The 23637-nt window shown below is 37.2% G+C and overlaps 9 protein-coding genes and 1 pseudogene across 14 annotated transcripts; 4 read left to right on the top strand and 6 right to left on the bottom strand.

Moving 5' to 3' along the window:
* The first annotated feature begins 877 nt into the window (after positions 1-877).
* Positions 878-1733, top strand: LOC104792584 (copper transporter 4). The gene has a single exon (XM_010518769.3). It carries the CDS (start codon positions 964-966, stop codon positions 1402-1404), a length of 441 nt encoding a protein of 146 aa, XP_010517071.1. The 5' UTR covers positions 878-963; the 3' UTR covers positions 1405-1733.
* A 2045-nt stretch (positions 1734-3778) lies between these two features.
* EMB1513 (copper ion transmembrane transporter) lies at positions 3779-4770 on the top strand. Its single transcript, XM_010518767.3, has one exon. It carries the CDS (start codon positions 3879-3881, stop codon positions 4629-4631), a length of 753 nt encoding a protein of 250 aa, XP_010517069.1. The 5' UTR covers positions 3779-3878; the 3' UTR covers positions 4632-4770.
* Positions 4771-5045: 275 nt separating this feature from the next.
* On the bottom strand, positions 5046-7355 carry LOC104699291 (cation/hydrogen exchanger, putative (CHX21); the record flags this gene model as incomplete). The annotated part of the gene is given in 8 exon segments (XM_010414617.3): positions 5046-5090; positions 5170-5322; positions 5508-5704; positions 5889-5996; positions 6357-6452; positions 6545-6872; positions 6875-7282; positions 7284-7355. Coding segments are annotated over 8 exon segments (1407 nt in total), but the record flags the coding sequence as incomplete, so codon positions are not given.
* A 2540-nt stretch (positions 7356-9895) lies between these two features.
* Positions 9896-12222, top strand: LOC104792582 (protein NRT1/ PTR FAMILY 5.6-like). The gene is made up of 4 exons (XM_010518766.3): positions 9896-10206; positions 10288-10505; positions 10598-11142; positions 11237-12222. Exons 1-4 carry the CDS (start codon positions 10062-10064, stop codon positions 12078-12080), a joined length of 1752 nt encoding a protein of 583 aa, XP_010517068.2. The 5' UTR covers positions 9896-10061; the 3' UTR covers positions 12081-12222.
* Positions 12223-12355: 133 nt separating this feature from the next.
* On the top strand, positions 12356-14736 carry LOC104792579 (uncharacterized). The gene is made up of 7 exons (XM_010518765.3): positions 12356-12755; positions 13080-13256; positions 13344-13493; positions 13623-13724; positions 13809-13879; positions 14005-14072; positions 14187-14736. The coding sequence occupies exons 1-7, from the start codon at positions 12558-12560 to the stop codon at positions 14420-14422; spliced, it is 1002 nt and encodes a 333-aa protein (XP_010517067.1). The 5' UTR covers positions 12356-12557; the 3' UTR covers positions 14423-14736.
* A 31-nt stretch (positions 14737-14767) lies between these two features.
* LOC104792578 (MIZU-KUSSEI-like protein (Protein of unknown function, DUF617)) lies at positions 14768-15908 on the bottom strand. Its single transcript, XM_019246967.2, has one exon. It carries the CDS (start codon positions 15832-15834, stop codon positions 15070-15072), a length of 765 nt encoding a protein of 254 aa, XP_019102512.1. The 5' UTR covers positions 15835-15908; the 3' UTR covers positions 14768-15069.
* Positions 15909-16757: 849 nt separating this feature from the next.
* Positions 16758-17413, bottom strand: LOC104792577 (uncharacterized; annotated as a pseudogene). Its single transcript, XR_015560473.1, has 2 exons — positions 17042-17413; positions 16758-16954 (listed from the first exon to the last, which is right to left on the bottom strand). The product of XR_015560473.1 is annotated as an uncharacterized LOC104792577 (transcript).
* A 234-nt stretch (positions 17414-17647) lies between these two features.
* On the bottom strand, positions 17648-19681 carry LOC104792575 (protein RETICULATA, chloroplastic-like). Of its 3 annotated transcripts, XM_087453763.1 has the most exons (7): positions 19044-19659; positions 18863-18961; positions 18566-18786; positions 18407-18476; positions 18235-18315; positions 18093-18157; positions 17648-18000 (listed from the first exon to the last, which is right to left on the bottom strand). In XM_087453763.1, exons 3-7 carry the CDS (start codon positions 18579-18581, stop codon positions 17807-17809), a joined length of 426 nt encoding a protein of 141 aa, XP_087309889.1. In that variant the 5' UTR covers positions 18582-18786; positions 18863-18961; positions 19044-19659; the 3' UTR covers positions 17648-17806. The 3 variants fall into 3 exon arrangements, with proteins under 3 accessions (XP_087309889.1, XP_087309887.1, XP_087309888.1); XM_087453761.1 differs by lacking the exons at positions 18407-18476; positions 18566-18786; positions 18863-18961; positions 19044-19659 and having other exon boundaries at positions 18235-18291; XM_087453762.1 differs by lacking the exons at positions 17648-18000; positions 18093-18157; positions 18235-18315; positions 18407-18476; positions 18566-18786 and having other exon boundaries at positions 19044-19681.
* Positions 19682-20116: 435 nt separating this feature from the next.
* On the bottom strand, positions 20117-20783 carry LOC104792576 (non-specific lipid transfer protein GPI-anchored 30-like). The gene is made up of 2 exons (XM_010518763.2): positions 20434-20783; positions 20117-20342 (listed from the first exon to the last, which is right to left on the bottom strand). The coding sequence occupies exons 1-2, from the start codon at positions 20762-20764 to the stop codon at positions 20326-20328; spliced, it is 348 nt and encodes a 115-aa protein (XP_010517065.1). The 5' UTR covers positions 20765-20783; the 3' UTR covers positions 20117-20325.
* A 321-nt stretch (positions 20784-21104) lies between these two features.
* LOC104792574 (protein RETICULATA, chloroplastic) lies at positions 21105-23602 on the bottom strand. Of its 3 annotated transcripts, none has more exons than XM_010518760.3 (8): positions 23352-23602; positions 22549-23243; positions 22364-22462; positions 22023-22243; positions 21848-21917; positions 21685-21764; positions 21528-21592; positions 21105-21437 (listed from the first exon to the last, which is right to left on the bottom strand). In XM_010518760.3, the coding sequence occupies exons 2-8, from the start codon at positions 23131-23133 to the stop codon at positions 21244-21246; spliced, it is 1314 nt and encodes a 437-aa protein (XP_010517062.1). In that variant the 5' UTR covers positions 23134-23243; positions 23352-23602; the 3' UTR covers positions 21105-21243. The 3 variants fall into 3 exon arrangements, with proteins under 3 accessions (XP_010517062.1, XP_010517063.1, XP_010517064.1); XM_010518761.3 differs by having other exon boundaries at positions 22549-23270; positions 23352-23547; XM_010518762.3 differs by having other exon boundaries at positions 22549-23144; positions 23352-23523.
* Positions 23603-23637: the final 35 nt, after the last annotated feature.

Below are 23637 nucleotides of genomic sequence, written 5' to 3'. Positions count from 1 at the left end.
GATTAGATATATAGGTATCACATAGCCAATTGATATCAAGAATCAAGAACTTCACAATAACATGGGAAGGAACAAGCATATTTTGCTATGTCATCCGCACATAGATATGTGTGGCGACTTCGGAAGGAGAACGTGGGTTGAAATCTTATTTTTATCGTCCAAAACTCTCCTTTTGGAAATTTGAAGTCGAAGCCACTTATCACTTGGATCAACAATAGCCTGGATCAACTACTTAAAATCGCACTCAAACTCGACATCATTAAATTCCAAATTGTCAAGACAAACCATCCCTAGCTAGAGTCGCTGCATTGGCCTTCAGTATTTACAATAACTTTAGAAAAGCTTTTAACTATAGCGCCATACCATCTCATGCATCTCTCCTTTTTCATGTTTTATAATCCAGCCGTATAGCTCTTCTTCTTTTTGCTTATTTTCTATGATTTCTTTTGGTAAAGTAAACATTTAACTGTTTCTCTGCCGACACAATTTCAAAATATTAGATTAATTTTCGTTGTTAATTTAATTTACATTTTATTGGATCATGTATTATTTTTATGTAACTTATACACGTATAGGAAATACCTTTAACAAAAAAAAATATTACGAAGGAAAAAAAAAGAAGAAGATACTTTACCTATAGTTAGCTAGCTACTTAGCTTACAAAATATGCATATATGCATTAATTTGTTTATATATAAGCTGGAGAAAAACGAATTTTCAGTACAAATATACGGCAAATAATAACTTTATTAATGGACGTAGTGTAGCTTTTTTGAAAGAAAAATCCGACAAGGAAATCTCGAGTTTGCTTCATAACAAGAACATAGCATATAATTAGTAGGACCAGTCTCTTCCTCTCAAGACGAAATACTTTTTATAGGCTAAGACTAGCCGAGTCCCCTATGTCCACTACAACAACGACCTCTCCCAATTCTCTTTTTTTTTTCCACCAAATTAAAGGAAATGTTGTCGAGCAAAAACGTAGTAGAGGCTTGGAACACCACCAACACCACAACGCAAACGCAAACGCCACACAGACCGTCACTGTTACACCCAACATTTTATTGGGGTTACAACTGCCAAGTGCTCTTCTCAGGATGGCCTGGTTCTGACCGTGGGATGTATGCGCTGGCACTTATCTTCGTCTTCTTGTTGGCGTTCTTAAATGAGTGGCTAGCTCGGTGCTCTGACGCAGACACAATCAAACCGGGTGCTGATAAGCTTGCTAAAGTTGCTTTCCGTACGGCTATGTATGCTGTTAAGTCCGGGTTTAGCTACCTTGTGATTCTTGCTGTTGTTTCGTTCAATGGTGGCGTTTTCCTAGTCGCGATCTTTGGGCATGCTCTTGGTTTCGCCGTTTTTCGTGGACGGGCGTTTCGGAATGTGGGTCGAGTCGACGGGTAGGAATCGTGAATATCAGTATCTGCATGGTTTAACACCGAACTAAACGAGAATGGAACTTGTTTGGTTTATGGTGTGATTTGTCATTTGTGTGTGTTCATTGACATGTAAAAAGAGAGAGAGAGAGAGAGAGAGAGAGAGAGAGAGAGAGAGAGAGAGAGAGTTGTTTTATGATTCGTATCGTACGTTACATTTGGTGAGTGAAGTAAGTGGCGATCTGTTACTTTGGTTTTCATTTTATTTGTTAGTGATTGTGAGAATAACTTTGCCAAATGTACAAATACCAAATTCTTCTGTGGAATACATCTACAACTACAACAGTTATATATATATATATATTGATTTTGGAAATTAACAAATAATATTTCCTCTGTTTCTTAAAGATGGAATGTTTTGGAGGTTTTTTTAATGTATAGAAGTGTAAGCTGCGCAAAATTACAGTTAAAAGTTACAGTATATAGTACTAAATACTATTTTTGTAATTCAATAACGTGCAAGTACAAAAGAGACACAAAACACAACACTTTTTAATTAGCGAGGTTTAGTGAATGTTTACGTTTTAATTTTTTAGTAATTCAAAGAATATTTTCAACACTCATCAGAAAAAGTGTAAATTTTACCGCGGATTAGTAATTCTTTACCTTCTAAAAAGTTGAAGTTGCTCATTTTAGTGTTTTTGGTCAAACCATATATTAATTAAAAGACCAACTCCATAATTGGTAACTCAATGGAAGAAAAAAGTTTACAAATTAAATCTTAAGAAAATAACAATTTAGATGACCTACCTCATTTTTAAAAAACCTCAAAAACGTAACATACTTTATTTCTAAAAATATTAAGGACCATAAGATCATCATTTTTAAAAATATTTGAAAAAGTAACTCATAAAAAAAATTCAGAGAGGAACATACAACCCCAAGTATCAACATATAATTTGAATTTTTGAAACTTTTTTAGAATTGTTGGTATCTAAATCACTAACTCAGTAATTTTTGAACTAAAAATTGCGGTAGTTGAGCAATGGTCACTAAATCTTGATATAATGAATGTCTTAAACAACTTCTATATTTGAATCTATTTAATCTTAAATATCATGTCTCGTTGTCAAATTCATTATGCATGCTTATACTTAGAAATATTATCTTCTTATAAGAATTCCGAATTCGTCACTTTTATAGATTTCTATCTGAACAAATTTGATTTCATGTTACTGGTCGATATTTTTGATAGATAGTCGCACTGACCTTAACATACTTATTTTAATAATATTTTCGAGATCAATATATATATATATATATATATATATATATATTTTTAAACAACTATATTTAGTTTTGATTGTTACATGGATTACCATTATCAGTGAGATAACTCAAAAATGTTAGTTTTGATTCGTTACATGCATTACCATTACCATTACCATTGAGATAACTTAAAATGTTAGTTATTAATATAAAATTAATTTCAATTATCAAGCGACACTGTATCACCTAACCGTAACTACTTCAATATATATATATATATATATTTTTTTTTTTTAATTTCTAACTACATTAGTAGTTAATTTCAAACAAAAAAAACCAACTCAATTTATTAAAAAATCAAGATTAAGAATTTTTATCTTGTTTGATTCTGCTTTCACTATTTCTTCCCGTGGAAAGGCTGCAAAATAGGAGAGGGGAAAAAGTTAAGAAGAGTAGATTAGGAGATATGTTTCAAGAGATACATATCAACATTTTTTAAAAATGACACATGGATTTCAAATTGATAATATGCCTTTTACATATCAACATTTTTTTTTTAAATGACACATGGATTTCTAATTTTGTTTCAAAGAAATACAAAAACAGAAAATGAATACATTTTTGTCTATTCAAAAAAATTATTTTATCTTCTTATCGCCTTATTTGTTCAAATTCTCCTAGGATTTGAGATCATTATTAATCTAACTATTGTTGATTTTTTTAAAATAAAGTAAAAATGAAGAAGATAATATAGATTATGGTTTAGTATCCACCATACATTCCTAATGAACAATTAAAAACACAATTTAACATGGTTTTTCTCTATACTAGGTAATGTGTATCATTATACATTAATTAACAATTTTAAAATTTATTTTAGACACACAAAAAACTGTACAAAATATTCTCAAAATGATGTCGCAATGACAATGTAATTTCTCCCTTTCCATCTTAAGTCAGTAAAAAAAAAAAAACGTTCATCCTTTTTTTTTACTTGATTCACTTTTTGTTATTCTTGTAATTCTCCTAAATTTTATTATCTTGATAGCCATTTCTGGTAATCTCCCAAAACCAATACTAGTTAATTGAAAATAGTCTCTGAGTTGACCGAGAAAGTCAGCCCAACTCCAAGCCCAAAATTGTAATTTCATTTCACAGTTACATTTGAAAAAAAATAAATTAAAAAGGAACAGATAAAATAGCTCTCTCTCTCTCTCGTCCGTGGGATACCCAATGGCGACGATGATCGGAATCCACCTCTCCGGCTTCAAATCAACATCGTTCTTCACCTCGCCGGAAATCGATTCTCTCACCTCAAAGCTATCTTCACTATCTCTCAAACCCTCACCGCAGCCACGAAAATCGACGGTTATCCGTATGGGCGGCGGTCCGAGAACATTCCCAGGCGGCGTCTCGAAATGGCAGTGGAAAAGGATGCAAGCGAAGAAACAGAAACAGCTACTCAAAGCGAGGCTATGCCGAGAACGCCAGATCTACGAGATGAGGAAACGCGCCGAGCTTAAAGCGGCGGTTGCTGAGCTTGAACGACCTTGGGAGCCGGTTCAGAAACCGCCGAATCTGTTCTCCGTTTGCGCCGACGAGCAAGTCAAGGTGCTCGCGGATCGGTTTCAGAAACCTGGAGGGTTCGATCTGTGGACTGATCGAGATGGTCCGCAGTTGTTTGAGAGTGGTGTTGATGATTTGCCTTCCGCTAGGTTTTTTCCTAAAGGTGTTGTTCATAGTGTGAAGCCTTATGGTAGATTATCAAACTCCGAATCAGATGGTGAAGAAGAGGTTGAGCCAAGAGATGGGAAGCTACGTGGTCGTAGGGTGAGGAAGAAGGTTGGAATCAAGGGGATTGAGAGAGGTGAAGGAGGTAAGAAGAGGTTTGAGAATCGTGTTAATGGTGGGAATTTGAGAAATGGAACGTCTCAGGTATATGAAATGACTTTACAGAACGATGGGAGATACGAAGTTGGATCTTAGATTATGATCAAATGATGATGTCTCTGAACATAAACGTTGTATGTAAACCTGTATGTGCTTATGCTTAATCATCACACACAGATGTCTCTGTTCAAGTATTAGTTTTAAGAGATGGATCAATGATTTGAGATTATAGGCATTGCCAAATGTGCATAGATAGTTATGAGTGTGCAAATGTGTGTTTCTTTGAATCTGTTTATAGGATAGTATCAGTTTACAGGATGTGGTTTTCACTCTCTAGAAGACTTGTTAGGTGGTGATAGGCAATGCTGTAATTTTATAATTCATGTGGTGTAGAAATCATTTTACTGGCTATACATGAGTTCAAAAGGATGATGGAACATGATGCAGGACATTTTTTTAGTGCTTCTATAAGCTTCTGTTCTAGTGTACCATATCACAGAGGGCTAGTACTCAATGTAACTTGTAAGGCACATTGTTTACATCAGTGAATCTTCTCTTTTTCCACATGGTAAGGAAATTGTGAATATTACCAATAGCACTAGCCAAATTCTTTGTTTACTTAATTGATTATTACCTTGCATTTTTCCGGGAATTTTAATGGTAAAATAACATGGTCATTATACTCCTCTCTTAGATGATCAAGGCCGCCAACATCATCCCACGTTACACCAGGCCTAGTAGAGAATCCTTCTCTAGCTAAACTAGGTTGAACTTCTTTTAGCGCTTCCTGTTACACAAATGATGAAAACCTTAATTAGGATCGTTGATATTCTGAGCTTTGGCCCATTCCTTCACCTAAGAATGGTAGAATATACACGAGATATCTATATATATATATATATATATATATATATATATATGTCAAAGAATCAATTAAAGCTTTAGAGATACAAATCAATCACTTTAACTTACTAGCAAAACCAGGTAGCGGAGTCTCTCATCTATTTCACTGATCCAGAACAAGAACCTGCTCTTCAAAAGCACTTCCAGATTATCAATAGAAATGTCACAAGGAATGCTCTTCAAAAGCACTTCCAGATTATCAATAGAAATGTCACAAGGAATGCTCTGGGGACGCTCAAGAATTTCACAATGGGAACTCAAGCATTCTTAACAAATACCAGTTGGCCACACAAAACTGTTTATTTTATTTTTTTACATGATAATGGAGGTGAGACAAATCGCAAGTACTTGAACTATATAGTAGAAAACTTTTTTTTTAAGGATAAGGCAAAAAGCAGTGAATCATATATAAAAGGAACCAAAACGGAAAGAGTAAGCTAGCTGAATCACCATTCTTTATCAAGACTTCATACAAACCCGAAAGCAACTGTTGTTTCTGCGTATGAGTCTTTTTATTGATAGAAGAACTGCTGTATAGGTCAACAGAGATATCTAAGTCTACAAGAATAGTGAATGGGAAAGAGTAACAACATTGAACAACTTTACTAATCTGCAACTAAAACCTTGAGTAGAGATTACCTTAACTGAAAGCTCTAACTCATATTTGAATAGAAAAATCTTTCCATCATTTTATATTTTATTGATAAATTAAATCTTTATAATTTATTGATAAATTAAATCTTTATAAAGGTCATACATTATTAATTTATTAAGGTTTTACCATACTTGCGTATACCTATTACCTAAACATGCTTGCTTAATTTAATAATATTTTGAAGATCATATTGAATAGACCACATTGCACAAGTAATGTGCATCATTATACATTAATTAACAATTTTAAAATTTTATTTAAACTCTTTGATGCAATTGCGTCAATCATCGATAAAGATAATAGAGGGTGCTGTTCTATAGGCTTTAGAAAAGAGTTCCCTGATATTCTCTTCGATCCACCTAGAAGAAGGACATTAAAATGCCAATTTATTATTACCAAACCAGTCTAGCTAGAGAAAGCAAAGCAAAGAAATAGAACTAAGCGATCATACCTGAAACACCAGAAACCAATTCAGAAGCAGAACGCATATAAAAGGGTACACCAGTTTCATTGGCGATGGCATAAGCCAGTGTGGACTTGCCACAACCAGATGGACCATAAAGCAATAAACCAGAAATTGGTTGCATACAAATAGCTTGCGTTACGTCAGGACACAAAAATGGGAGTTTCACATCAAACATGAGCTCATCCAAAACACCTTTCAACCCACCCAAGTCCTTAAAGGTCGGTCCTTTTACCTCCACATCACAACCTTTACTTCCGTCTTCACTAGACATAGCTTGTATCTTCATTGTCTCCGTAGGAAAATTAAAGGCGTAATTGGTGTCTTGGATTTATTAGAGTAAGAAACACGTAAGCCATCATTGGTGATATCAAACTGCATGTTATCGTCTGATGTCAATACATATCCGGGTGAGGAAGCAGAAGAATGTGGTGATGATGCTGATATACATAAATCCGAGTTCCTCTGTTCAGAATCGTCTCGCCTCTGTTTCTTCCTACTACCCTCAATTTCATCGTCTTCTTCTTCACTCAAGGAGTTTATGATTTGTTTGACTTTGATCATGAGGATTTGACGTCTCAACCGAACGCATTCACGGTTCTTGGAACGAAGGTCATCTACAATCTCCTCCACAGTTAATCCCTTATTCCTTGATTCTATAACAAGTTTCGTAAATCCCCTAATAGGAACGCTCCCGCTACTACTGCCTCTTTTCCCCATCTCAAATGTTTTTCAGACTGGGGTTTCTGGGAAACAGGGGAAGGAGTGTTCCAAATACAAAAATGGGGTTGTGATGTGTGTGTAGTGGTGTGTTCAAATTGCGTCAAATTTTTGCCAATATGTTTGTGATATTAGTGATTGATCACACATAGATTTGTGAAGACAAATGTTAATTGGTAAATCACACATAGGTATTGATAGAAAATTTATTTATTCCGTTATTCGTGATCAGCACTAATTGGTGATCACCTATACTTAATTAAATGGATGAAATCTATATGATACTGAAATGACTTAAGTCTATTGGATGTCAAAAAGTATGTCTTTGATAATGGCATGATCTCCACAAATTAGTTTTTTTTTTGCCACTTCTTCGTGTGGTACGTATCGGCAATATCAATGATTGGCATACATGTCTATTGTTGATACTATTCCTTCAAGTACTCTGATTCACTATATGTATATCTAATCCAATGGGAATGGTTCCACTTGTAAGACCATCGTGTCTGCTCTGAATTGGTTAGCCATTTTTCCGACGTTCAATCAATTGTCATCTTTAGCTCTTGATGGTAACGTCCTCTGACTCATCAACCATTGCATGGTGCTTCATTTGATTCATAGCCATATATGTGTTGGAATGTGTCTCCTATGACCCACTTCTACTGACTACTGTTTTAGCAGTGCATAACAATGGGAGACTGTACGTATTACAACTTTTTATGGGGAGCAAAGAACGTGAAGTATATAGAAGAATGTGTGGCTTAGTGGATGTTATAGCAATTTCCATCAAATTTCAAATCGTTTAAAAGTATTTTGCTTATCTTGTTGCCATGACAACCATGTGAAAGTAGTCATTCTAGCTTTCGTAGCTTTTCACTTCTCAGAGTCCAAAATAAAAACAGAAAAAAGAAAGAGAGAAAATAATAGGACTTTTTGGCAAGAGATCAACAAGGCATAGGTGTTGTTCAAGTTGTCCATTGAAGCGTCTACTACGAGGATATGAGCTTATGCTTTATGATATCAAAACTTCCCTTAAGAATGGAAACTCTAAGCCAATTTTAGTAGTTTTTTCTTTTCTTTCAAAAGTAACTTCACCGAAGTGGAGGTCCTACTTCCAGGCAAAACATGTTTTTCATTTTTCCATTGGAAAAGAAAAGACCATTCATTGGAAAATGAGGTTTTCATGTGGCAACACTCAAAATAGTTTTTCTTTAAAGTTCCCCCCACCATTTGCAATAGTCATACTTGCTAAGCTGCGCCAAGTCTTGTTACAAGATTATCTCTTACTTTTCTTTTCAGTACTGTTTGTTTTCGTTAGTACTGTCTGTCGAAAATTCAGTCAATAGTGGTTAACACTATATAGATGGGGAAAGGTTTATCCACTTTCCTAGCCAAGCCATAATGTCACATTTGATATAAGATAGTATGTCGACTCTTAAATGCTTATCGGAGCGTATACAATCTTCAAGATAAGTTTGGATTTTGTTAGTAATTGCAAATCCACTAGACCTTAACTATGATCACAAACTAATGATTCATTGGTGTCATGATCACCTTAAAACATTTTCCCTGACAAAAATCCATTTAAATCACTGTACTGTGAGCATTAAAACTAGTACATATAAATTTTAGCGCGTTTGCATTTTTCTAATGATATGAGTAATAACCCGTAGCTGTAATTCTTTGTTCTTCATGAGTGGTTGTGGTAATAGTAATGTATCAAAGTATAATGATCAACTAATAAGAGACATAAATTAAGCTCAATATTTCTTGGCATGACATTGTGAAAATTTGTGCGGCTTAGTGTTATTTGTAGTTGTTGAATATGTTATGAGTATGGTTAGAAGGTGTATGATCTAGGTACTGAAGTATTGTAAATGGTAAAATACCAAAGAGAGGTGAGATCTATTTTGAAACGAAGAAGGTCAGTAGAGACTAGACTAGAGTCAGTGAAGTGAAGCATGGAAGCATTGGATTTATTGAGCTAAGTTATGCATCTCAGATCCTAATGGAGTAGGGTAGTCAGGATTAAGGGTTGTAATATTGCCTTGGCAAGAAGATAATTGTGACAAGATGCAGAATATTGAGAGATTTGATTCACAATAAGGAAAAGTTAATTGAGTGGGTAGTTTTAACTTGACTTCATATTCTTCATTTTGTTCTGTCAGAAAAGGATAACACTTTTTGTGAATATATATATAATCTTTGTGTTTATATACCGTACGTACGTAGTTAAGGGAATATATTTTTCTTGTTTCTGCCTGGAAAGGTGAAAAGAATAGAAAAACGATCCTGTAAAAGGACAGATTGAGGATGTGATCTTCAACTTGCAGTTTCATTCTCGGTTTGGATTTTTGATCAAGTTGCAGGACAAGCAAAAACGAATTGGGAGCTATGTTCTGTCTTCACATCTCTCTGATACTTCTCTTTTGTACTTAGCTCTTGCAAGTGCAACTTTATCTGAGTATGTGACCTTAGCTTTTAGATTATTTCTTATATTTTCATCTATGCGGATACGGTCCTCAACGAGAATTTGAAGCAAAATAAAAGATATATAATTAGAAAATAAAAATTGCTTGGGACTGCAAATAAAGCAATGTGAAAGAGTGAGCACATGATATGGAAAACACTGTATAAGATGATGAGTCAACACAGCGAGCTTAAGGTTATATAAAGAGGACCAAGTTTGCTTCTTCACTAACAGATCACTACACACACACACACTCCTTAATTAAGAATCAACTCCCTCGTGTAGTGTGTTTTGTCCATTAAAGTTTTGAAATATATGGAGCATAAGAAGATTGGTGTAGAACTTCAAGATTCGTACGATGATCAACAGAAATGGGTTCTTGATTCTTCTCTCGATAGCAGAGGACGTGTTCCTCTTCGAGCTCGAACTGGCGCTTGGAGGGCTGCACTCTTCATCATCGGTATAGAACTTTGATTGTATATATACTGAAACTTTATATCATCTTTGTGAAGTCTTTTTTCTTTTCATCTTCTATGCGCAGTAATTGAATTCAGCGAGAGACTTAGTTACTTTGGACTAGCTACGAACTTGGTTGTCTACCTAACAACAATTCTCCACCAAGATCTCAAGACGGCTATAAGAAATGTGAACTACTGGTCAGGTGTCACTACGTTAATGCCTCTTCTTGGAGGCTTTGTAGCTGACGCTTATCTCGGCCGTTACGCTACTGTCTTGGTTGCAACCACCAATTATCTTATGGTAATATATGTTCTTGCTTCTTAATTACCCTAATCCACTTTATTTATAAATTCCATAAACAACGTTAAACTGTGTCTTGATGTGTTAAACAGGGTTTGCTTCTCTTAACAATGTCATGGTTCATACCGAGCTTGAAACCTTGTCACAAAGAAATGTGCGTTGAACCTAGGGAAGCACACAAAATTGCCTTCTTCATTGCCATTTACCTTATCTCCATAGGGACAGGAGGTCATAAGCCTTCCCTTGAGAGCTTTGGTGCTGACCAATTCGACGACGATCATGTCAAAGAAAGAGAGATGAAGATGTCTTTCTTTAACTGGTGGAACGTGAGTCTATGTGCTGGTATCCTAACGGCCGTGACTTCTGTTGTCTATATCGAAGATCGGGTTGGTTGGGGCGTTGCCGGCATCATACTAACTGTAGTCATGGCTATATCACTTCTCATCTTCCTCGCTGGTAAACCATTCTATCGTCACCGGACACCTTTGGGTAGCCCTTTGACACCAATGTTGCAGGTCTTTGTTGCCGCCATTGCCAAAAGAAATCTACCTTATCCTTCTGATCCTTCTCTGCTTCATGAAGTTTCCAAAGCAGAGTTTACTAGTGGCCGGCTTCTCTGTCACACAGAGCATCTTAAGTGAGTAGAAGCAAACTCAAACAATGTCCCCATTTGTTAATTTCTGATTCTTGAGCATACTAAACTGAGCGATCGGATGTGTGGTTCCTTGTAGATTTCTTGACAAGGCAGCAATAATAGAAGACAACAATCCTCTGGCCCTAGAGAAACAGAGTCCATGGAGACTTGTAACGTTGACTAAAGTAGAAGAAACGAAGCTGATCATCAACGTGATTCCCATATGGCTCTCAACGCTGGCCTTTGGCATCTGTGCGACACAAACTTCGACCTTCTTCATCAAACAAGCAGTTACCATGGACAGGCACATAGCTGGCTTCACGCTTCCTCCAGCTTCAATGTTCTCTCTCACCGCACTCACACTGATCATCTCAATCACCATCTACGAGAAACTCCTCATTCCTTTGCTAAGACGCATCACACGGAACCAAAGAGGCATCAACATCCTCCAAAGAATCGGGACCGGTATGCTTTTCTCCCTCATCACCATGATCATTGCAGCTCTAGTTGAGAAACAACGATTGGACCGTACCAATAACAACAACAAACCGGCCATGAGTGTGATATGGCTAGCTCCACAGTTCATAATCATTGGCATCGCCGACGCCTTCACACTCGTTGGACTCCAAGAGTACTTCTACGACCAAGTCCCTGATTCCATGAGAAGCTTAGGTATAGCGTTTTACCTAAGTGTCATAGGCGCGGCTAGCTTCCTTAACAATCTCCTGATCACAGCCGTTGATACTCTCGCGGAAGATTTCTCCGGGAAGAGTTGGTTCGGCAAGGACCTAAACAGCAGCCGGTTAGACCGGTTCTACTGGTTTCTCGCCGGTGTAACCGCAGCCAATATATGCGTCTTTATAGTTGTAGCAAAGAGATGCCCTTACAAAAGTGTGCAGTCAAGCCAAGGCTCTACTGATTCGTCCGTGTTAGCCGCCTGAATAAACAAAGACATGCACTATGTCACTAAACGTTTTTCTAAAGTTAAAAGATTTCTATTTGATATTTAATTTTGTTTCACATTGTTTTGTTTGAATAATCTATTTGTACAATCTTTTTACTAATATCCTAACTTATTACCAATCAAAGCCAAAATATATTTTCAATGTCATAACAAAGTAACAATAGTAATTTAAAAAATAAAAAAGACAAGTTGAGTGAAATCGAACGGTTGGTTGACGCATATTCCGCGGATCTTTGTTGTTTTACCAAAATACCCTTCTCCTTCTCCAAGCAAGATTTAGGGTTTCTCTCAAAGAGTTTACCTTTTCTCCCTCTCTCTATCTCCCTCTCTCTCTCTCTCATGTCGATGTCTCTGATCTCCATCGTAATTCAATTTCCTTCAATTGATGTGACCTTCGATTCCAAATCTACCAACCCAGAATCGGGTTACTCATAGAAAAGAGTGATAGATAGATATGAATGTTGACGCTAGAGTCGGTGTGGCGGTGGATGGAGCACTTAACACTGCAACCACTGTTCACAGTAGCGTCCTGCCGCAGATTAAGCCGCAGGGGCAGTTAGGCACCGTTGAGAATTTACTCGCTGGAGGTATTGCCGGCGCGTTTAGCAAGACCTGTACCGCTCCTCTTGCTCGCCTCACCATCTTGTTTCAGGTCTGGTTTGAGATTTGAGTTCCCTTTTTTTTCGTTGGTCAATGTGGGTATCACATAGAATTTGTAAAAATTGGGTCTTTTTTGAGCTTCCTGCTTGGTTTTGAGTTTTTGGATTAGGAATTTTGATGTGAGGGTTTAAGAACATTGAGTGAGCTCATGAAGTCATTAGTCATGTATAATTCGTTTGGTCCTTTTGGGTTTATCACACATTTTGACACTCGTAGCAAAGTTCGAGGCTTTATTTTGTTACAATAATAGGTATAATAGGTGGCTTGAGAGCTTCTTGTTTTTTTATTAAGAAGGTTGTTGTCTTGTCTCTTTCAGTTGCAAGGCATGCAATCAGAAGGTGCAGTGATAAGCCGTCCAACCTTATGGTGTGAAGCTTCTCGTATTATCAATGAGGAAGGATTTAGAGCCTTTTGGAAAGGGAATATGGTTACTGTAGCACACAGGATTCCCTATACTGCAGTAAACTTCTATGCATATGAAGAATACAATAAAGTGAGTTGCATTCTAATTCTTTTCTCTAATCTCCTTTTACCATGATTTGTCACTCAGCCTCACAATGCCTCTTTTATTTTTTTGCAGTTTTTCAATTCAAATCCCGTCGTACAGAGTTTTATAGGTAATAGGAGTGGCAACCCGATTGTGCACTTTGTTAGTGGTGGCTTGGCTGGAATTACAGCTGCTTCAGCTACCTATCCCCTTGATCTTGTCAGGACCCGTCTTGCTGCACAGGTAATTGGTTTCCTATCCTTAAATTTTGTGTTTCTTCTTGAATATGATGTTTGAAAGCTTTATTTAGTTCCTTGATCTAACCAGTTGTACTTTCATGGCTTGCATTGCATTATATGTGATCCTTCCCAGAAAAATGCAATGTATTACCAGGGAATTGGGCATGCTTTCCGTACCATATGCAGAGACGAGGGACTTCTGGGTCTGTATAAAGGACTTGGTGCTACATTGTTGGTATGCTTTGTTTACTTTCCCATTTTCTCTTGTGCAAACTTTGTTGGTTCTTAACTTCTTCTTGGTACATCTTTTGTGATGCAGGGTGTTGGGCCAAGTCTTGCTATCAATTTCGCTGCGTATGAGTCTTTGAAATCATGTTGGCAGTCTCATAGGTAAAAGTCGTCAATAGTTGGGATTTTTCAGTTACTTTAGCACTCCTTATTGAGTTTATTTGTTTTTTTTTTTCAGATATTAACTCATCATACATATCTTACTATTTTCTTTGAAACTTCTTCAGGCAAAATGATTCGAAAGTGCTTATTGGTCTTAGTTGTGGAGGTCTAGCTGGAGCTGTTTCTTCAACAGGTTTACTATTCCACCTGACCTTCTCTCTGCGTTATAGTTTGTAGCGTCACTACATATCTGCTTCTTACTATATGTATCAGATGACAAACTTTTTGATGCCCACAATTTTTGTAGCTACATATCCATTGGATCTTGTGAGAAGAAGAATGCAAGTGGAAGGAGCTGGTGGAAGAGCGCGAGTATATAACACTGGACTCTTTGAAACATTCAAACACATATTCAAGTCAGAAGGCCTTAGAGGGATTTACAGAGGAATATTGCCTGAATATTACAAAGTGGTTCCTGGCGTTGGTATCCTCTTCATGACAATGGAGGCTTTCAGGATACTCTTAACTTCTCTCCCCAATTGACAACTTGCACTTATACTTCAGTGGAGTTTAGCTGTTGCTTATAGAGTTAGTAGAAGAAAGGAACAACTTGGTTTTCTTTTCCAACGCTTTTGGTAGTAAATTTTATTCTTCTTACCGCCGTGAAAATATAGAGAAATTTTTTCCAGTGTGTAGGGGTTTTAGTCACTTAGTTGCACTTGGGTGTTAAAAACATTCATATTTACACTGTTCCACGTGAGCATATCTACTGAGAATAACATTTGTGTCTTGTTCTTTCTCTGTTTGCCATCATGTTTACACTCTAATGATACTTATGTAAGTTTTTGTTTGCTTCATCCTGTGTTTTTGTATTGGTAACAAAGATGATGAGATTTTAACAGTCCTGGAATGAGAACATTTTGTTACTTCAAAAAAAGATTACAACTCCTCAAGAAAATCTCGAAACAATCATCAGTCTTTCTAACAAAGAATGTTTTACAAAGATCAAGAACTCAAATCCAAAAAGACCAACAAAGAACTATCTCATCAAGAACTCTCAAAATCCTAAAAAAGAGATCTTAAAACACTAAAGAGACCTAACTCATCTGTCTTCACAAATCTCTGAACCCGAACAAAAAAAACAAAACTTTATGAAAAGGATTCGTAAGTTATACCCCAAAATGCCCAATTCAACTAGACGTCCGGAGCAAGAAGATACTGAGTTCTTGAGCCGAGTTAGCATCCGGGTTAATGAGATGAAACGACTCGGAGTCAGAGCTGCCAACAACATGCTCATAGTTGGCCCTCATATACATAACCTCATCAGCATCCGAATCACCCGACCCGGATCCAGATGGTAACACACCCGCACCAACCGTCATCGACTCCAACCTCTTCAACATCATCCTCGTCTCTTCATTAGCGCTTCTCCTCACAGCGAACCCTAGCTTCCTCCCGTTACAAAACATCGTCCAAACGGGTACGGATCTCAGCAAACATGACTTCAATTCGGGTCGGGTCGGACACTCCAAAGCAACACGAACGAGACCCGAACCCATCTCCTGAACCAACTGGCTCGTAGCTATAGAAAGCTCGAGGAGAAGGATTGGTTTAACAGAGAGACGGTCGTGCTGAACGCAGAACCACACGTGTCCTTTTCTTCTACCAAATATCGTCCCAATCACCATCGTCTTGGAAGGTCTCTGCGGTACAGTCACGGCGGAGAGGTTGTAGTAGTCGTCGGAGGCGGCGGAAGTAACAGCAGCCTCAGAGGAAGAGGCGGATGAAGAAGATGAATCTTGAACGTCGATGTCGTCTCTAAGGGAAGTGCTGAGACGTTTCTTGGAAGCTCCGGTGGAAGTTGTAGCTCCTCCGGGGAACGATACGGTGGTTGGATTCGTCTGAGGTGTGATACATGGAAGAAGAAATCGACGGAGTGAGTCGATTTTGGTCATCTCTTCTTTGTTTCTCTTTGGAAAGATGAAAATGAGTTTTTTTTTTCTTTTATTTTTCTGAGAGTTGCAGAGAGAAATCTGAAAAACTCTGTTTCTTGTGTTTGCTTTTTATATAAAGGAAGCGCGAAACAGAGAAGAGAGAGAGAGAACAAGAGAAGATCCGTTGTGGGCTTTGACTGGTGTTTTGACTGTGTTTTACACGTGGATTTTTGTGGATTCGACACGTGGAAAGTGAATCTTGGATTCTTTCTTTCTTTTTCTGAAAAAGGTTTTGTTATGGAAATGTTTTCACCGGTGAATCGGAAACTCATTTGGTCAGTTTTGTTTTGTTGCTGTGACTTTACCGTACGGTCTATGATGGATCACAATTACTACTGGCTTAACGTTTAACAAAGTGAAAGAAGAAGAAAGCTTTAGAAAAAAGAGTTATCTTGTGCTGATTTCAAGAATTTGGTCAAATACTATATTTGTGTTTCACTTTGACAAAAAATATAGACAATAGATACCCTCTTTTTTTTTGTTTTTCATTAAACTGTCGTTTTAAAGTTTTCTTTTTTTGGCTTAAAAAGAAGAATATAATAAGTTTACATTTCCTATAGTCCCTTTCCAATATGATTTTTGGAACTAGATCTACTAGTATTACTTTGCTCTCCTTATTGATAAAAAAAAAAAACTTATAGTACTAAGTTAGTAATCTTATGGTATTACTAAGTAACAACATATATGTATTTTGGTAGAGTTACTACATATATGTAGCCATATAGAAGTATTAGTTTCATAAAATGTATCAAAAGTATTAGAGAAAGTTTATGACCAAATGAGTTTCCGATTCACCGGTGAAACATTTAGGAGTAGGCAGCTAAATTAGAAGCAAAACATGCACATTGTCAACATTTTAAAACAGAGATCCATCTCATAGTATATAATAAAATATGCATATACTCATATATAGTTCAACGTTATAGATTATTAAAGGATATATATAGTTCACATTTTCCCTCTACAAAGGTAAGTGAAAACATTAATTCCTTTATTTAAATCTTAACAAACTCATCTTCATTTTGATCCAAACCGCGGTTAACTCCTCATACTCTTGCGGTGATTTATGGAACAATGTAACCTGCAAAGAATCATAAGGCATGAATAAGTGTCTGAAGTTCATGATGTACTATATATACTATGAGATTTAGAAGAATCGAATCCATACGTCCACATCGCTTGCCAGCCAGACGGTTGCGGATGTTACAGCGTTTGGGAACACCTATTGCGATTCCAGGATTGATTTCGGCTCTCTTGGCTAAAGGAGAGAGCATGACAGCACAAAGGCAACGAGGATTGGTTCTAATAAGACCACCAACTTTTGCACAGCAAACGGGTGAAACCTTACCCCGCGGGTTCTTTGTGGCAGGCAAATTAACACGGGGTTAGGCTAGCCGCGGCTTGACCAATAGGCACGCGACCACACTCACCAGCCGCCTCAGTGTAAGCGAGTGTGATCAGAAGACTCATCAAAGCCACTGCAACAAACCTACAACACTTCATGCTTCTTTTCTTCTTCTGATATAGTATAATAGTAAGATGTGTTCAGTGGGGTGGTTGTGTTTTCTTGAAGTGTACCGTTAAACTGGACCTTTTCCCATTCTGTAATCATTTGGTTTTATATGCTTACTTTGATTTAAATTTCACCATCTGTCAAGTGTTTAGTCGTTTGATTTCTTGCGTGTTTGTTTTTGTTTCTCTACTTACTTTTCTTTCAACAACTTTGTGCACTCTCTAAGTGTGTTTTCAACGCCTATCACCTACTTCGTATCAATTGCTTCAAATTTGACACTCTTAACTTAATTTAGACAAAGTTATAAGGATTTTTATATTGGATCTAACAACGGAAAATGTAGTTGAACAGATGGAAAATAAACCGAGTAGGCTACAACAATATATGATTTCTTCTAAGACAACAGTTCGGGTTGTGTTCTCACTGACAACCGCTCAATCTTGCCCAATCCACAAACTGCATTCCGGCGTATATGTTATTGGCCAACCGTACACCAACGGTGAAGGCCACAGCTGCCGGAGGCACTTTCTTGGCGAAAGGAGATCTTTCAACCACTCTCTCTAGACCATTGATGATTTGATAACGAGTATTCGAAGAAACACTCAAGAATACACCTGCGAGATTAATTCACCATTGTTGTGGAGATTAGTCATTTAGCAAAGTGAAAGTCAATTATGGTAGAAAAAGCCATAAATATTATATATACCCCAGAGAGCTGCAGTCTTGATTAGTGGTGGTACAGGGATGCTCTCTTCTGATTTATTCATGTTTCTGAGAGAAGATAAATGACAACAAAAATGTAAGCCAAATCCAAAAAGTTTAAGTTACCCTTTTGATTCGGTGTGTACCGTTTTGCAGTCATTATCAGATTTGTGATGCCTTGTCCTACAATGCCACATCCAAAACCCAACTGCACCATACATGATACCCTGAAAAAAATGTGAACAAATATAAATCATCAGCAACAGCAAAAAAAATCATGGAGCAACTGTGGAGACAGAGATTGTGAAGTTTGATTACCTTGTAGAAGTATGTAGCAAGCCTCTGTTGAGCTGAAAAACTACATCCTGGTCTTTCAGCTTCAAACACGCTGCATAAGTTCAACATCTCTAAGTTTAGTAACCGATCAGTTACAAGATGAGAGACGAAAGTACTATATGAAGATTGAGGGATGTACACCTGCTAGGAAGCGCATTACAAGCAAAAGCCATGCGTCCTAAGAAGCCAGATGATGCAGATGGTTGTCCAAAACGGACATAAGGCGCCAACATACCAACCAGAGCAATATCGACCGCAGTTGCAACCAATAGATGAGAAACATACAACTCAAACTCTGCCCAGAAATCCTTCCCTCTCTTTTGAACTTCAGCAATAGTGGCACAACAAGAATCAATGACTATCTGAAATAGGCATATCAAATGCTCATTATTTCATTCAATGCAAGCATGGTAAATATGGCAGGAGTCCATGCCTTACCTCAGCTCCTATCTTAAAGAGGAAAGATGGATCAGCCAACATTCTGTTACGAAACATAGACCATGATCTTATAGCAAACCCAAGCAGCCCAGCTGAGCTCTAAAAGCAAATAAATCCAAACTCAGAACTCGTCTCTATAACTCTAACTTCCAGAAGAAAAAATAAATAATGAGATATGTACCTGCAAATCCAAGTACCTAAGGAGAAGCACTTTGCGGATCCCATAGGCTTAGCAGCTTCAAACATATCAGATGGAAGAGTAGCTCCTCGAGCTTCAGTCTCCTTCATGACCTCTTCAAATTTCAAAAGAGGTCCAAAATCTATTTCTTCGTATTCTTCGCCATCACCTTCTTCTCCTCCTCCGCCATTACCACCATCATTACCATTAAAGCCATCACCAACATTACCATCATCATCTAAATTCTCAGGCTGATCATCAGTTCCCAAGTTTCTAACATTTTCTTTCCCTAAGTTGCTATCATCACTTTCTACTTTTGTTTGTTTAGTAGCCACAACACCACCACTAGATAGCGGCTCAACAGGAGACTGAGACATATTAAGCATCAAAAGACTAGACCTTCGCCTACCTCTAATCCGCAAAACAGGCACTTTCATTGCCTTCACCGAATCTCTAAGTACAAAGTCTCGATTACAAATCCCTAACGCAGAGATCTTGTTTGAGAATTGACAATTCATTTCACATCCTGCCATTTTTCATTTTTTTTTTTCTAGTTTCTGTTACAAGTGAAAGAAGAAGAAAGCTTTAGAAACAGAGTTATCTTTTCAAGAAATTGGCCAAATAGACAAAATACTGTAGTATAACATTATTTGTGTTCACTTTGACAAAAAAAATAAAATAATAAAAAAGACTATATATAATAGTTTCTGTTACCCTTTTTTTTCCGTTAAACTGTCGTTTTAAAGTTTTCTTTTTTTTTTGGCTTAAAAAGAAGAATATATATATATATATATATAATAGTTTATATTTCCAATAGTCCCTTTCCACTTCCAGTATGATTATTTTGGAACTAGATTTATTTACTTTACTCTCCTTATATAAAAAAAACTTATAGTACTCTAAGTTCAAGTCATTCATTATCATTTAATCTATGGTATTATTACTAAGTAACAACATATACTCATATAGTATGTAGGAGTATTAGTTTTGAATAAAATGTGTCAAACAATATTAGAAAGCTTATGAGAGGAGGAGTGGACTGCTAAATCAGAAGCAAAACATGCACAATGTCACCATTTTAAAACAGAGATCCATCTCATAGTATATAATATAAATATACATTATTAGTACTCATATATTAAGTTAAAAGGATTTCTGTAGATCACATTTCTCCTCTACAAAGGTAAGTGAAAACATTTATTTAATTAAAATCTTCAGAGTCCTCTTCATTTTGATCCAAACAGCTAGCTGTTTATTCCTCATAATACGGGGAAGCCATAAGGATTTATGGAACAATGTAACCTGCAAAAGAATCATAAGGCATAAATAAGTGAGAGTTAAATTCATGATGGTATTTATTGTACTATGAGATTTAGACTAATCGAATCCATACGTCCACATCGCTTGCCAGCCTGACGGTTGCGGATGTTACATCGTTTGGGAACACCTATTGCGATTCCAGGATTGATTCCGGCTCTCTTGGCTAAAGGAGAGAGCATGACAGCACAAAGGCAACGTGGATTGGTTCTAATAAGAGCACTAACTTTGGCACAGCAAACCGGTGGAACCTTACTCCTCGGGTTCTGTGTAGCAGGCAAACACGGGGTTAAGCTAGCCGCGGCTTGACCAATTGGCATTCGACCACACTCACCAGCTGCCTCAGTGTATGTCAATGTGACCAGAAGACTCATCAAAGCCACTGCAACAAACCTACAACACTTCATGCTTCTTCTTGTTTTGTTGAGTGTATCAAGTTAGTGCTTTGATGATTCTTATATAGTAAGATGTATTTAGTGGGGTGGTTGTGTTTTCGTGACGTGTACCGTTAAATTGGATCTTTTCCCATTCTGTAATCATTTGATTTATGCTTACTTTGATTTAGATTTCACCATCTGTTAAGTGTTTAGTCGTCTGATTTCTTACGTGTTTGTTTTTTGTTTCCCTCTTTACTTTTCTTTCATAAAACAAGGTTTCAACAACTCTTTGCACTCTCTAAATGAACATTTCACTCCCCATTACCTACTTCGTTAACATTCCCACTAATTACTGATTAGACTATAAGGATTTCGAGCTAAGATTTTGTATTATTGGATCTAACAACGGAAAATGTAGTTGAACAGATCGAAAATAAACCAAGTAGGCTACAACAATATATGATTTCATCAAATAAGACAATCACAAAGAAGAGTTTTTGGTTGTGTTCTCACTGACAACCACTCAATCTTGCCCAATCCACAAACTGCATTCCACCGTAGATGTTATTGGCCAACCGTACACCAACGGTGAAGGCCATAGCTGCCGGTGGTACTTTCTTGGCAAAAGGAGATCCTTCAACCACTCTCTCTAGACCATTGATGATTTGATAACGAGTATTCGAAGAAACACTCAAGAATACACCTGCAATCAATTCACCAATTGTTGTTGAGATTAATGATTTAGCAAAGTGAAAGTGAATTAAGGTAGAACAAGCCATAATATTATATATACCCCAGAGAGCTGCACTCTTGATTAGTGGTGGTACAGGGATGCTCTCTTCTGATTTATTCATGTTTCTGAGAGAAGAGAATTACAACAAAAATGTAAGCCAAATCCAAAACTTCAAGTTACCCTTTTGATTCGAGCCAGTGGAAAGAGGATGTGTTACCGTTTTGCAGTCATTATCAGATTTGCGATGCCTTGCCCTATGATGCCACATCCAAACCCAACTGCACCGTACATTATACCCTGCAAAAATGTGAACAAATATTGATCAGCAACAGCAAAAGAAATATGGAGCAATTGAGACAGAGTCTGTGAAGTTTAATTACCTTGTAGAAGTATGTAGCAAGCCTCTGTTGAGCTGAAAAACTACATCCTGGTCTTTCAGCTTCAAACACGCTGCATAAGTTCAACATCTCAAAGTTTAGCAACCGAGTTACAAGATGAGGGATGTAATCATGTAAGTACTGTATGAAGCTTGAGTATCTTTTTGAGGGAATGTACCTGCTAGGAAGCGCATTATAAGCAAAAGCCATGCGTCCTAAGAAGCCAGCTGATGCAGATGGTTGTCCTAAACGTACATAAGGCGCCAACATACCGACCAGAGCAACATTAACAACAGTTCCGACCAATAGATCAGCAACATATAACTCAAACTCTGCCCAGAAATCCTTCCCTCTCTTTTGAACTTCAGCAACAGTGGCACAACACGAATCAATGACTATCTGAAATTACATATCAAAATGCTTATTATTTCTTAGATGCAAGCATGGTATTACATATCCAATGTGAATGTACAAGGAGAAACTATTTTCTTAATGAAAATTTTGGCAGGAGTCCCTTACCTCAACCCCTATTTTAAAGAGGAAAGATGGATCAGCCAACATTCTGTTACGAAGCATAGACCATGATCTTATAGCAAACCCGAGAAGCCCAGCTGAGCTCTAAAACCAAAGAAATCCAAACTCAGAACTCTTCTCAAACTCTATTATTTCCAGAAGCAAACAAATAAGAGTAATGAAACATGTACCTGCAAATCCAAGTATCTAAGGAGCAGCACTTTCCGGATACCATAGGTCTTAGCAGCTTCCAACATATCAGATGGAAGAGTAGCTCCTCGAGCTTCAGTCTCCTTCATGACCTCTTCAAATTTCAAAAGAGGTCCAAACTCTTTTTCTTCGTAGTCTCCGCCATCATCACTTTCTCCTCCTCCTCCATTTCCACCTCCTCCACCATTGTTAACTCCCCCATTACCATCATTACCATTAAAGCCATCACCAACATTACCATCACCATCGAAATTCTCAGGCTGATCAGTTCCCAAGTTTCTAACATTATCTTTCCCTAAGTTGCTATCATCACTTTCTACTTTTGTTTGTTCAGTAGCCGCAACACCACCACTAGATAGCGGCTCAATAGGAGACTGAGACATATTAACCATCAAAAGACTCGACCTTTGCCTACCTGAAACACTTCTAATCCGCAAAACAGGCACTTTCATTGCCTTCACCGAACCTCTAAATACAGAGTCTCGATTACAAATCCCTAACGAAGAGATCTTGTTTCTCACTTTCAAAACACTCGAGAATTGACAATTCATTCCACATCCTGCCATTTTTCCCTCTTCTGTAAACAGAGAGATAAGTCGACAAATAAAAAAACACTCTTCAATCAAAATCCAAAATTGAAGAACAAGCTAATAAAAGGCTTCTTCCACACAAGCTTCTGCAAAAGCAGCAAAAAACCCCAAAACTGTATCAAAAGGAATAAACTTGCGAAACCCCAATTAATCTCAAAGATTGAAACTTTAGCCGATGTTGATGAAACCCTAACCTTTGAAAGAAGAGAGAAGGTCCCTGCCAAGGAGAAGAAACAGTAGTGAGTAAGTGACTGCAAGAGTTGGATTAGGGCCACTGGCGCTAATTTTTCTCCGGCTTGACTCTGTATTTATTTCATTTCTCTATTCAGTCCCTTCTTGTACGTGCCGTAACATCTGCACATGTGTGGAACCCTTTAGGGTTTTGTCCTTATTCTTTAATTGTCTTTTTACATTGATTTTGTTATTCTGATTATGAGACACGAACAAAAGTACATAAGAATCTAAAGGACACAATATAAG

This window comes from Camelina sativa, chromosome 6, assembly GCF_030686135.1.
Source record: "Camelina sativa cultivar CO46 ecotype springtype chromosome 6, ASM3068613v1".
Lineage (NCBI taxonomy): Eukaryota > Viridiplantae > Streptophyta > Magnoliopsida > Brassicales > Brassicaceae > Camelina > Camelina sativa.
This window is presented reverse-complemented; position numbering and strand designations above follow the sequence as displayed.